Below are 14,303 nucleotides of genomic sequence, written 5' to 3' on the forward strand. Positions count from 1 at the left end.
ATCAAAGCAATTGGTGCTGATGCTTTTACATCTACATTATATATATTTTTAGGTTCTTACTTCAGCCTAGACTTGGTCCAGACAGCTGTGCTGCAAATGGCTCACATCCATGTGAAGAACCACTGGAAGCTTTGCTTTCCCTGTCGGGGTACAAGCACATCTGGTACCCACTTGTATGGCCTCTAGTTGAGATCCCTTTAAAAGAAATTTGTATCGCACGCTGCAAACGGAGCTGATGTGTGGAAATGGAGACGGGCTGATTCGGAACTGCACTGCATCGCTGACCCAAAATGCTCGTGTAGGTGTAGCCTCTGGTCACTAATCCTGCCCTGTCAATCCTATTGCTTTAAACCTCCCATAGCCACTTCTGGAACTCTGCTTCAAAGGCAAAGTTGTTATTAAAGGGCTTGTAAACTGCCAAAATAACTTCATTTTCAAACAGTCAAGATTCTAAATAGGTAGGTTTCTGAATGTATCTTATTTAAAGCAGGTTGCCTTTGAAGAAAAAGGAAGGTTAGTGGGGGAAAGTATGAAAGAACAGCAACACCAATAATTATTCACCTAATTGCTACCATACACAGGAAAGTATATGCTTTCTCACTTCAAGCAGAGCTTTGTCACTGCTCAGAATAAAATCAGCTACAAAATAGTTTCTAACACTAGCACCTGCACTCTTTCTAGCACTCTGAGATAATGGGGTGCTGCAATGCTCCACTCGTCTGGCAATTTACATACCATTAAAGTAACAGATAAGATGAAGAGAAAGAGCCTTGCTCTTAACCTCCTAGCATCCACAGCAGTCCTATGCCTTTGCACTGCACTCTCACACTGGGTTTACACCTTGCCTTAACCAAAGCAAGTTGCAGATTTCTCAACAAAAAGAGTACAGCTGTAAGGAGAGGCTGCTAAGCTGTGGTATAAACTCTATGAAATTAAAAGAAAATTAATTTTTATTCTTTATCTAAATTCTATCAGAGAAGTCTTGAAAAATAGGAGGTAAGGGGTGCTTTTAATTAATATTTTATTTCCTCCACTAAGGAATTTTTATTACTTGTAGCTCCAGACTCTAAACTCAAAACTGAACTTCAAGCTCTTGGAAGCCTGATCTGGATTCCAGGTACACAAAGCACAGCAGAGAACTACAGGTCAAATTCTGCTATCTTCTGTTTTACAGTAGCACAGATTTTTATTTATTTATTTTTCAGTTGAGGTATCAGCCAGTGCTAAATGAAAGCTCAAACTTTTCCCATCTTTCCTGTCTCAACTATGGAAGACTGAAATATCTGTAGAGAGAAAACTTGTCTGTGCAGCATTAGGCGTGAATCTTAGACCCATAGCATCATCGTAGTCAATGTAAGCGTGCACCAGAAATCGGTGCTGTGAGGGATGACTGGGTGATTTGATGCCATTAGAAACCTGTAGTCAGAACTTAACCTGTTTATTTCATTAAAAGTGCTTCTCTCTTTACCTTCTTTTATTGAAGTAATTTTTACTGGGAAATTGACACAAACACCAAAGCAATGTGCTGATTTGTTATTTTATTACTTACCTATTTGGTAGGGCACTGGAAACTGTGTTTTTCCCATCAAAAGCTTCTGGAGGTTTTTCTTTGCTTTGGTGCTCCTTTCCAGCAGGGCCACATGAAGTTAAGGACTCGGAATCTTTATCTGGCTCATCTCGTTGATCGGTTTCTATCTGAATTAAAGGCACTTCCCTGTGCTGACCTGCAGGGAGGTATCCAGGGCTCTTCATCTGCTCTTTTGTCTCATCCAGACTTACTCCATCCCTTTTGGGTTTTGACCGAATTTGAGTTGCGCTTTGGGGATGTTTGCTTTCCAGCACATGTTCTCGGCTTGTATAATCGAGGGAATCCTGCTGGACAACAATTAAATTTTTACCGCTTTCAACAATATTTGCAGCCAGTCTGTTTGCATATTGCTCCACATGTGGTGGGGAATCACTATGAAACTGGTCTGCCTCGGCAGCATCTACTTCATCTGCTATGATTTTGTTCTTGCGCATCAGGGATTCGATCGAACTTGCCCACGTCTCGTGAATCAACATATCTGTGATCTGGTCAGTCTTGCACCTCTGGTACAGGCATGAGTCAGACTTGCAAAGACCTGAAGAAGCCACGGTACTGACTGGCTGTACACTTAAGGAATCTTGGCGATGGTGAGCAAATCCGTCTAATGAATTTGCTTTAACTGGGACATTAACTGTTAGCCTAGAGCCTGATGATCTGCTGTCAGGCATGGATGATTGCCTAAAGCAAAAAGGTGGTCGTAGAGCGGGTGGTAGCAAACTGCCACACCAGTCCTTTGAATTCCGAGGGGAAGATACATTATCTTTATTTTCCTTTTCTATTTCTCTTAGCATATACCTATAAAATTCTTCTGTTATGCTTTCTGTGCTGGACTGTTTGGATGGGCAACTTGGTCTTACATTAAGATGACCATTTTTCTTGGCTACTTGTTGCAAAGCAGAAGTTAAGATGTTGTTTGCATTTTTTCCTGCATAGTAATCCAGTAATAAATCAAAACCTCTTCCTTCACTTTCCATCTGGTTCACCATAAATCTTGAAAATTCATCAGTAATGCTTTCACAACTAGACTGCTTTGAGACAGAACTTGTCTGGCTCACAGGCTGACCAAAGGTGTTCATTAGGCCTAGAGTATTGAAAGAGGCTTTGGAATCGGAGTCCTCCTCTGGTATGCTCTCGCAGCTTGAGGCCTTGGCTCGGCTCCATCTTTCACAGTGCAGCCTGTTCCTGGGGTGGTTTGGACCTTGCCAGATACTATCCACCATGGAGAGTTCGGTGAGGTTCATGATCTTGGCAGCCACTTCGTTTGCAAAGATATTGACCGAGTCTGGTGTATCCTCAAGGTTTATAGATTCATCTACTACCCGATTCATCAACCTTTCCTTTAGTTCAGGGTGCTCATCTGTTTTTCTTTTGATCTCACTAAGTCTAGGTGCCCTGTGCTTCCGAACAACCGAACCATTAGCGTGGGTCTCCTTTTTCCTTTTCATGGTTCTGCATGACAGACTCTGGGTCACCAGATACTCACTGCCTCTCTTCCACGCGCAGAACCAGGGCTGCTTTCCGTTTGAGTTTTCAAGACAAATGGCAGCGATTTCTGTTGCCATAGAGACAACTGTTTCTGCCAATTCCTCTGCAAAATCTGTTATACAGTATTTGTCCCTTGCATGTTTCACCTGCAGCACAGGCTGTGAAGGAAGCAAGACATGATTTCCCAGTAACGACAAGCTAACCTGGACATCGCTGTTCAGCACAGCATCACACTTATGCTTGGCCTGGTTTTCTGCATTCAGGGTGGCACTGGAAGACAGCTGTTCTTGAACACCATGGCTGCATTCGTTGTTTGCAAAGGTATTTTCTTTGCCTGAAAATGATCTGTAGTCTTTCTTCTTCTGATGATTGTTACTCTGATTTGGGGATTTGTAACAGTCTCGTGCGGTTCTTTTCAGGTATCTCTTCTTGGGAGATGTTTTTGCCGCAAGTGTGTTATGCCCTGTAGCTTTGCTTGTTGGTACTGAATTCAGTGTGGCACTTTCCTTGCTGTTTACGTCTTTCATAGTACTTCTCCTAGTGTTTGTGACATTTCCAAGATCTTTGCTAGCACTAGTGCTGTAGCATGTACCAAATGGCTTAACAGCAGGCTGATCGAGGCGGCTGTGTGAAGTTTCACATGCTGTTGCCTGTGTTGACCATCCTTCTGTTCTTGTTACTTTCTCTGCTTTTGTGCCCTCGGAAAAGAGAGGAGAACATTCTTCAACTTGTCTTATGTCGTTCATCTTCTTACAAGTGAAATATATTACGTTAAAAAGCAACTTGTTTGCAGCCTCCATGAAAACGTCTTGTGTACTTGAGCCATTTCCTGAATGGGAGTGTAGCTGTCTCTTCTTCCTAACCTCTTCCATAGAATGCCGTAGAATAACATTGGATAAGTTTTGTGCGAGTTCATCCCTGATTACTTCATCAGTGTGTGGAATCCGTGGCCTTGCTGCTGTTTCAATAATTTTTCCATTTATGGATTCCATAAAATGACCTACATTCTTGTATGTGTTGGGTTTTGTCAAAATTATTGATGCCTCTTTGAGAAGTGCCTCCGCAATGCTATCGTTTAGCTTCTCCATGCTGCTTCCTATAGCTATGCTACAGTGAAGAGTAATGGCTGCAGAAGTCTGGGCAGCAGACAGAAGTCCACTCGAAGCTGCAGGGTACTTCTCCTCCTTCGTTTCCCCCAAACCACAGACAGCTACAGCACTTGCTACCTGAGTCATGCCACACAGCGCAGATGGAAATGAATAATCTGTGGCAGCACAGTCATCAAGTAGCTGTGAAGGTGCTGGGTGCAGCTCTTCGTTATCAGCTGCTCTGCTTTTAGGGTCTGGGGCTTCCGGATCCCGCCTGAATTTCTCTGCAGCCTGGGGACTGGAAATGGTTCCGATAACAGTGGCTGCACAAGCTAGAGCCACTTCCAGTGCACTCTGGCCGTGTCCGTTTGAATGTTCCTCCTCAAAGTGATCTGAAACTTCAGCAGAACTTTCTGATTCGGTCCAGTGGCACAGGCTGGGGAAGGCAGACCCTGGCCAGTCGGGTATGTTCTCAGAACTGTCTGGACTTTGGACTATGACGATCTTTGGGAGTTCATTCCACGACCGGGAACCAGATACATCTTCTGACTTACAGGAGCTTCCTACAGAGACACTGACTGCAGCCTCCTCACTGAAAGTGGGTTGAGACTGTGACAGTCTAATGAATGCATCTTGTAGAACAGATTCTGCTAAATTTGTGGCATACTGACCTGTAGTTGCCCGCTCATTTTGTGAGGGAGGATCCATCTGTCGGATACCTGCGCCGTCCTCTCCGTCTGCCTTACTGTTGTGTTTCACTGTTGGGTCACACAGAGGCCCCAGCTCCTCTTTAGCCATTTTGGTTGAAGACTCCTCTTCCAACACGTGCAGTAAGCAGGAATTTTCAACGACAGTAGTCAAATCAGTAGCACTAAAGGATGAAGTAGCTCTTGCAGCTAATTCCTTCTGCCACAGTATTTCCTGGTCTGACTTATCCTCAGGTTGTAGGATGCCATTTTCAGCCACAACATTCACAGCTTCAGAGGCTCTAGTAGCTGCATTGTCGTTATTAATGCAGTTCCCTTCAGGAATGAATGGCAACCTGGCTTTTCTGTAGTGGAGATTTTCAAATCCCTTGCCTTTACTTTTTTTGACATCTGAAGATGCTTCTGAAACACTTAATTTTTCATGACCTATTGAAAGAAAAAACAGAAATTAGTTTTTGCAGAGTACCCATAACTTTAAAAAGAAAACGGCTGTGCAACTGTGCAACACATCACTGCTCTGTAAAACTACTGCACAACCATCCATCCTTGTCTTTGAACAACCATGTAAAAATACGAATGGCTGCCTATTGTCTAAATTACAAATAAATATATGCATGAATTATCATCAAGTGCAATTTCTGTTCACATTGCCATGGCAGTTTTGCAGGATGAACGACAGCAGAATTATGCTCAGCCCCATTGTTCTCACCAGTTTTATATTCATCAGTCTCGTTGTCATCCTCGAGGTGCTCTGATGCTGTGAGGAAATCTTCTTCTATTGAGGACACTGAGCAGTTTGTGTCATCCTCGGGCTTTAAGATACGAGCTTCTATCTGCAGCTGTCTCTCCTGAACAAGCTCAAGTCCAATCAGAAACTTGTTTATTTCAAAAATGATGCAGCTTGCACTGTTTTTCCTGTCCCCCCTTGCACACTGAACCAAGCAGACATCTGCCAGCCAAGGACACTAAAGGAGAACAGAATCTCAAATAGTTATTTAAGTAAAAAAAAAAAAATATTCAAAAAACCCCAAACAACTTATTTTAAGCTTCCCTCTCTAAATACCTCAGGAATATTCTGTTGCAGAGAAGCAATACAAGTTGTCATTAGGTGTTTGTAATGCAGTGTGCAGTTACTGTACGCTAAAATAAGACTGCTTGGACCGACAGCTTTTGTTGTACCAGGTTTTAGTAGAACCCAGCGGTATCATAAGGGCATCTTTATTTTGTTGAAATTACCAAGCTGTTTGTTTTCAATCAAGTTCCTGTTCTAATGACAGAGACTTATCTTCGTGTATCCGTGTCAGAGCCAGCCATCTGACATACTGTTATTAATAACCTCACACCACCCGGCGTTACCTGTCTCTCGAGGGAATTGTTTGTGGGCACGAATTCCTTTTCAGGATAATTTCTGTTGCAATGCTTGTTTGAAGGTAGCCCTGCAAGGACTGGCTGGCGAGATTGTGAGGAGCAGGTCACCTTTAAATGCTTCTACAGACTGCTTTAAAGTAGTGCTGTGTTTTGTTTCTTTGCCCTTCTTCCCCTTGTACCTATTTTTGCCCAAAGCCCCATTATTTCAGACCAGTGTAACTTCCCACTTGAAATGGGGCTCCACTGTGCACCGTGCTGAGCTTTTATATAAAACTGTCTTACCCAGAGAAGCTGTACAATTAAGTTGAAAGTTGGACGGAAACCGAGAGAAAGGAACTCCTTTTATCCTCATTTTATTGATATTAAAACTGCTGGGTATTTATACAACCACAGAGCTAAGTTGGTATCTCTGCAGGGGACTGTGTTTGTGGTATGGATGCGCTCTGAAGCCAAGCCAAGCTTTGCAGCTTGTGATCTTGTGCTTTAACTCCAGGGCCCCAGGAAGGAGCCAGCTTGAGCGGAACCTGCTCTGGGTTAAGGCAGTCGATTTTAAGCTCTGCAGAAGATGCCCCGGACCCCCTGTGCATTTGCACAGTATCTAGCATAATGCAACCCCATCCTAGACCTTTTGAGTGTGAATGCAAAGCAAATATCTAGTAATAAAGGCAATGGGATGAGTATTATGTTGGAATAGCACATTTCATTAGTGTGGTCCTCCTTTCCACCTAAAAATGTGTCTGAACAGAAAACCAGGTAAATTAGAGTGTTAAAAGTAAACCAGAAAAGATACATTTTTTGAACTAGCTGCAGATAAACTGTTGCTGACTCAGACTTGAACATACACCATATTGTGAAAAACGTTATCAAAACCAGATGCAGCCCTAGGTCAAACATTCCCCTGCTGTTTCTCCAGCCCACTGTTTGCAGGGCTGTACTTGTGAAAAGGGCTGAGGGGGAACGGAATAAAAATCCTTGTATGAAAACTATGCGAGGCTCCTTACTAATGATATTCTCTGGAAAGTCAAAGAAACCTAAGGATGACCACAGCATGTGCTCTACCTGGTCAATAAATCTCACCCAGTCTCAATGCAAAGCTTTACTCATAAAGCAGAAATTCAGCATGGTTCTCTTTGCCTCTTGCCTGCACCCTCTTTGAGAAGGCTGCCAGTCTCACTGGCCACAGTTGTTCGGTGATGGGCATTACTGGGGTACCTGAGCCATCTTGTTGAGTCCCCGAAACACCCTTGTGTGCTTTGCAGTGCTGCTGCCCCGGGAAATGGGGTCTGGAGCTCCATTGCTCCTGCCACAGGCTTGTACTCTTATTTTTTAAAATTTTTCTGAAGTCAGCCATTAGTCACAAGTGGCAAGAAAGCTCAATAGCCAGGCAATTTCTCTCTTGAAAGATCAGCTTATTGGTATAACATAAAATTCAATGATATTTGCAATACAGCTGTTCCAGGGCCTGCTTCGTAAAAACTTCATACACAAGTTTTTTTGGGTTTTTGTTGTTTTTTTTTTTTTTGGGGGGGGGGAACTTTCTGCCTTTTTTTTTGTTTTTTGGCAGCAGATAAAACTGGAGATACCTGTCTACATTTTAAGTTTGCTGAGACAGTTTTGGACTCCAGGATAACTTGCAGTTTTAATGAAGTTGTTCCCAATTTATGCTTGGCCAAATGAAATCTGAATCAGGCAGAAAAATACTAAAGCATTTTTCGTTCTCTTTTTCTTTACACAGAAATGAACAGGCATAAAGTATGACAACAATGGAAAGGAAGAAAAAGCTTTTTATTACAATAAGGAGTTAAGCTTCTGAAACTTGTATATTAAAATGCCTTTAAGCAAATGTTATTGTTTGCTTCCTTCCTCTATGCGGTGCCAGTAAGGGGAATTCTTGGCCTCCAGATCACAGATAGGGAACATTTCATTGGCAATAATGGCAGTGAAGGAGTTAGCATGAGAACTTTGCCTTTAGCTCCTTCTAAATGTTAAGTTTTAATTAATGCATTAATTACTTTTTAAGTTGACACAAGCTAAATGGTGTATCAGCTCTGATATGGTTAATGTAGCTTGGCGTTTTCCATTGTCATGTTACAGAAGCCTCTAGGATCTTCAGGTCCTAGCGTTAGTTCTTTTCCAAGGTGCACACGTGGGAGAAGATGGATTGGGAGTAAAAGTGGGAAATAACAAGCCTTCACTTGAAAGGGAGTCTGCAGGAGCTGCCCTGATCTAGCTATATGAATGGAAATAGTGTTACATCTTTCCTCTCTCCCCTCTGTGCTACCCTTCTGACTCCTGCTACTCTTGAAATCTGGGCTTATGGATCACGTCTGCCAGCAGTGTTTGCTTTCCCTTGAAGGATCAGCCACTAATATGGCTTAAAGCACTACCAGCTGCAATCCAGACACGCACTGTATCAAGAGGGAATAGCAGGATCTCGGCCCTATCTTTGTGCCACCACCCCACCCCCCACACACACACACTTAGTAGAGTTTTATCAGACAGATTTACTTTTTGTGTTTGTGTTTGCAGATTCCCACTCATCTCTTAAACTGGTGCAAGGTCTTGGCTTTCAGCTTCCTTTCTTCCTCTTTTCCAATTCCATCCTTCGCAGGTGTGATGTGATTTTAAAGATTTGATTCCTACCTGGATTTGATTGAATTTGATTCCTACCTGGGGAACTTCATAATCGGCCTGAAGGTTTCCTGATGCTAATCCACTCAGCAGGACTATTTCATTTTCCTTTGGTGGCTGTACGTTCATTGAACTGATGAGTTTGGGGAGATTTGGAGAGATGCTGATCAACCTCTGTAGTATGAAAGATAGATTTTGCTCTCAGGTAATGAAATCTGAGTTGCACAGTTACATTCATAAGTAGCAAAATGAAATAACACTTACAGGCAGCCCTTTAGAAAGCTTACTTGAACGGATTGATTAAAAATAGAGCTGCCAGCATTCAAATGCATGTTCTTTCTTTTGAGCCACCAGACAATGGGAACAGTATAAATTTCTGCACAAGTGTCCAGCAGGACAATCTGTCATCCCTTACATTGTCGTATGCTAAGCAGCTCGATTGTATCTGTTCATCTAAATGCTTGCCCTTCCGATTACAAGTGAGTTCCTAAGAGACTGAGAACCCTGTGCTTGTTATTGTCTAAACCAAAAACGATGCACTAAGTATGGTAATGAGCACAGGGCCAATCTTCCCGTTTCTCTCCAGGCGTATGACAGGCAAGAAACCGAAGGGAAAGTTAGCTGGAAACAGCTGATCAAATTGATGCAACGCTAAAGCTGGAATAATGGAAGTCTTTAATACACAGATGAAATATGCATTTCTTTGCTGTTCCACTGAATACCCTCATGACCTTTCATTTGTAATGATACAATCATTTTCAGTCTGTTATGTATTTGCTAGAGGCAAAAGTGGTAATAGTCAATTGGTGATGCTGTGTAACAGAGGAGATTAGTATGGTGACACTGCTAGGCATCCCCAGTGTGTGCAGGAGGCATCTGCGCTCATTTGTGTACAAAGGCCAGACCAAAAGGACAACACCTACCCTGCGAGCGCTTGCAATCCTTTTCTACCAGGGATCTCTGTGTGCTTGCTTTGTGAACAGGGAATCGAGGATGACCCCTTACAGAGTGAGTAAATGCCACCTCGATTTTATGCACTAACCCAGCCCATCAAATGGTAAAGCCATTAGGGGAATGCAGATCTGGGGCACCTAGCCTTATGCCTTATTTACTATGCAATTCAACGATACTTCACTTTTGCTTTTTAATCTTCAAAAAATAAGCTTGTGGTACTGTTATTTTTCCTCAGACTGAATTAGATACCATAAAACTTTCTGGCTTAGCAAATCTAATTCAATTTTGGGAAACAATTCACTTTTCAGTAGACTGATCTTCAGATGAAGCTAAGTATTTATGTTTGACATAACTAAATTTGGTGCTTCAATTCAGTTTGACATTTCAGTATAGTACAAAAAAGTTCTCGTCATTTTCTTTTTTCAAATTATAACCTTTCTATTCTCACACACATTTCTTTACGTATCTCTATTTTTCTACTGCCTAAATTGCCACATTTTATCAGATTTCTTAGGTAGGAAATCATGGCATTTTGTACGCCTTTTACTTCAGTTCCTTACCTTTTGTTCAGAATAAAAAATGAAAAGTCCAGAAAGATTATTATTTTTTGCCACGAAGGTTTAACAGGTAATGCAACATCCTAACTACCAATTAGTAAACAGTTACATATTTCATATGAACAACAGCTATGCTGACATCTTTAAAATTCTTCTATGGTAATGCTTTCACCACATCATGTTGTACAGAGCCCACCCCGCTCACGCTGCACGCTGTACACAGAAACTGCGATGTGTGAGTTTCCTCTTAGGGAAGAATGCACAGCACCTGTGCTAGCTACGCTGAGAGCTAAGGAGCATCATCTTCCAGCCACGGCTCGTACACCCGTTGGGTCTGCACCAGAGGGTACCTGGCTGAAATGCAGCCAAGCCCTGCAGCCTCTGTTGGGGGTCCCCCCACCTGCCTGGTGGGCAGTGCTAGCGGGGGGCAGGGCGGGCAGTGCTATCCAGGGGTAGTGTGGGCAGTGCCAGCCGGGGGGGCAATGAGGGCAGTGCCAGCCGGGGGCAATGCGGGTAGTGCTTTCAAAGGTGATTTGTGCTTGCGAGGGAGTAAAATCATCTCCAGGCATCGTAAAGGGCAGCTGTATAAAGTTCAGGCAAGTTGGCTTCTACAGATATCCAGCTCTAAGACTGAGGGAAAAAAACTTTTGCTATTTCCTTATGATTTCCTATAGCTTTTGTTCCTTAATAAAGACTTTAAACAACAATAAAACCTTATTAGAAACCCACCAGTGCTTCTGTGGATTCAGTAAAGCTAAAGCTCTCAGTCTGTTCTGCACAGTTAACCTGCTGATTCAACAGATAAAACATTTTGCTGCAAGAAGTGTATTTATTTTTGACATTTGAATTTTCATGGATACAGGATGCAGAAAACAGCACAGAAAACCAGTTCCTGCTAATAAATAACTTGCAGGAGGCAAAAAGGTCCCAGCATTTAGCCCGTGAGCTAAAAGTAGTTTCAGCAAACCGTAACACTTTACTGAGGAACACCCTGGATACTCTCGGGAGATCCTACCTTTGGTCACCTACCACATATCGCTGCGTCAGTCGTAGGCACCAAGCAAGGATGATGAAAATGAACTGATAAAGGAAGATATAAACTCAAAAGTGACACTAGCTCATATCTTTAAAATATAACTTCCTCAGATCTGAGGGCTTTTTGGAATGGTATGTAATTTAAACAGCATATCACGATGTAGTTTGTATTAGTGTTTGTAAAATAACTGAGGTGGTTTTTTTTTCTTTTAAATCCCTTTTTTCTACCCTCCAAACTTTCAGTTAAAGAGGTAAAACATACCTTTAGTTCTGTTTTATCTAGACCACTATTCAAGACCACAAAATCAATCTGGAACTTGACTAAAACCGGTTAGCCAAACAAGACCTAAATGAGTAGAAATTCTTAAAGGCTTTCTGGCAGGAGAAAAAAGTGACATCAGAAATTATTTTTATGTAGTATTATAGCAAAATGAAAAATGGGACGTATGATAAATCTGTGTTCACTTCTCTGGTAAGACTGAAGGCTAAGCAAGAAGTCCACTCACATGGTCATGGCTGTGAATTCACAAGCTGCAACAATCGGATATTTCTGGGATGGGAGTAAGAAAAGCTGTAATATATGGCCTGGTGTTGAGATAATTTCAGATTCCTGATGTATTGCACTCTGTAAGGGTTAAAAACCTAGGGCCGGCTTTGATTTTTCTGTAGAATTTTGTCCTGGGTTTGTATTGGAGAGTCCTGGCTACCTGAGTAGACCTGCTGTGCATGCAATTAAGACCTAAATTGTTACCTGTTTCACTTGCTCATAGCTGCAGTTGTCTCTGTTTGCATCTAAATTCACAAAACAAACCTGTAATAGGAAAGAAAAAGAAACAGTAGCTTAGAAAGTCGTATTCGAATGGCAGCAACCCTTTTAAAGTCAATATGTGTTCCATTTCTAGTCTTGTAGCTGAATCTGGGAAGCCTTTTCCCAGTACAAGAAAGGTATAAAGGTCAGCAAAGAGAACAGCAGGGTAGATGTTAAGAAAGGAGAAAAAAGGAACAAAAGTAAGAATCATGACTTTATCTGCTCTGACAATTAGCTCATCTGATGAATGGGCAAATGTTGCAAGAAACTGTAATACAGAGGGTATTGGAAAAGTTACAGGGAATGATAAAAATGCATTTGATTGTACATCAGATAAACTCTTCATGTCTCATTTTTCCGATGATTTCTTCTTCTCAGGCATTTGTTGCCAAATGTTTCATAAGTGCAATTGTGACTTGCTTTTAGAGTTTTCTCCACATCACGTAACTATTGTAGTATTTATCTTAATTTCCCAAACTTATGAAATAGAAGTTTAAGACTTTATGGAAATAATTTTTTTTAATCTTGGTTCATGAGCCAATATTCAAGTTTTCAGCAGTGCTAACCGGGCACTCCAATAGGTGGCAGAATAGTTTATTATCTAGTAAGTTTGCCTTTAAAAGTAAAAAAAAAAAAAAAAAAAAAAAAAAAAAAAGAGAAAAAAAGAAAAAAAAAGTTTTACTTTTAAAAAGTTAAAATTACTACTTTTAATGATAAAATTATTTTGCCCCTTCTTGGATCATTATGAGTTTCAGCAACCATTTAATGGTAGATTGACTTAAACAGAAATTTCAGATCTAAAGACCATTTCATTTCTGAAGAATTTTATTTTTTTTACATGACTGGAAGGCCATTTTCTAATTGTCAGGAATAAGAAAATCCGTACTCCAGCTTTATTTCTGCATTAGAAGCAGGGACTCCAAAGCTAGGCTGACTGTCCTACTTCTGAGCACTGTGGATAATATTTAGAAGTCTGTGAGAGTTTAGTGTTGTCTTGATTTAAACCAAAACCTGGCACAGATTCAGGGCTGAGCTGAGCCAATACGTGATTCCAAATACACTGAAGGTCCAGAATTTACCTTTGAAGAGCTGAGTGGTTTTGTTTTTAATTTCTTTTCCAGTAAACAGCAAATGCTTCTTTCCCTACTTCTGTGTTAATTTCCCCTAGAAAAATAAAATGCTCTAAATTATCCCCTTCACAATATTCTTGTTAGGCATCCAAGCTCCTGTTGGATGCCTGCTTTTACCCCAAGACAACAGTGATTTCGGTTTATATATGCACATACCATATGTACAGATTATGACCATCTGCAGTAACAGCCAGCACGGCAGATGGAAAGATCCAGCCAGACCTCCCATTGTAAACCAAAAGAACCCCAGTGAAAAAGCAAGCTTTTTGCCCTTTAAATAGTTTAATGGCACCTTTATATGAACTTAAAAACACATTGTCCAACATTTTTACAATTATCGGAAAAAATATTTCTTTGCTTGACAATGTCAACAAGCAGGACATGCCACTGTCATATGCATTTTGTGGCTGGCTAACTTTTAAGACATAGTTATAAAAATTTCTGAGCTATGAAGTATTGCAAATACCCTCTAGCAACATAATGTGGGAGTTACGTAATGTCCTAACCATGTTACAGTTAATTATACAGACAAAAATTTGTCTTGCTTTCCACTGGGGTTTTACGTATAGGCATTTTGCGTAGCAGCAATGGGTAGTTATTACAAAGGATTAGAAAATTAGGCTCTTGATTGGCACGTGTACCTGCCCAGCACCCGCAGTGATATGTGCTCGTGAGTCCGCAGGTGCACAGCGGTGCGTTTGCTCAGGGGACCATTGCTTTGGTGATCAGGGTGGGAGTGCTGGAAGGTACGGGGCCAGTTTCTGGTCCTCTCAAGCATGTTCACTACTGAAGGCAGGGCTGTTCTTAAGAGCTTTGTTTCCAAGCCCCCATGCCAGAGCGGTAAGGTCTAGTATTGCGCTGCATTCAGTGTGAAAGCTTTGTGAAAAAGCTGTGTGGGGGCAGTCATGTCGCACGTGCATTCCAGCCAGACACTCAGCTCTCTGGTAAACCT

The 14,303-nt window shown here is 41.6% G+C and overlaps 1 protein-coding gene across 3 annotated transcripts in view; it reads right to left on the reverse strand.

Moving 5' to 3' along the window:
* LOC119156964 (SPHK1 interactor, AKAP domain containing) overlaps positions 1-14,303 on the reverse strand; it is a 73,689-nt gene that overhangs the window by 11,049 nt on the left and 48,337 nt on the right. For all 3 annotated transcript variants that reach the window (XM_037407438.1, XM_037407435.1, XM_037407437.1), the window contains exons 4-7: positions 12,165-12,224; positions 8,907-9,041; positions 5,578-5,833; positions 1,550-5,294 (exon numbers count right to left, since the gene is read on the reverse strand). In XM_037407438.1, coding sequence (XP_037263335.1) covers positions 1,550-5,294; positions 5,578-5,833; positions 8,907-9,041; positions 12,165-12,224 — 4,196 coding nt within the window. The remainder of the gene's footprint in view (positions 1-1,549; positions 5,295-5,577; positions 5,834-8,906; positions 9,042-12,164; positions 12,225-14,303) is intronic.

Source organism: Falco rusticolus, chromosome 13 (assembly GCF_015220075.1).
Source record: "Falco rusticolus isolate bFalRus1 chromosome 13, bFalRus1.pri, whole genome shotgun sequence".
Classification (NCBI taxonomy): Eukaryota; Metazoa; Chordata; class Aves; order Falconiformes; family Falconidae; genus Falco; species Falco rusticolus.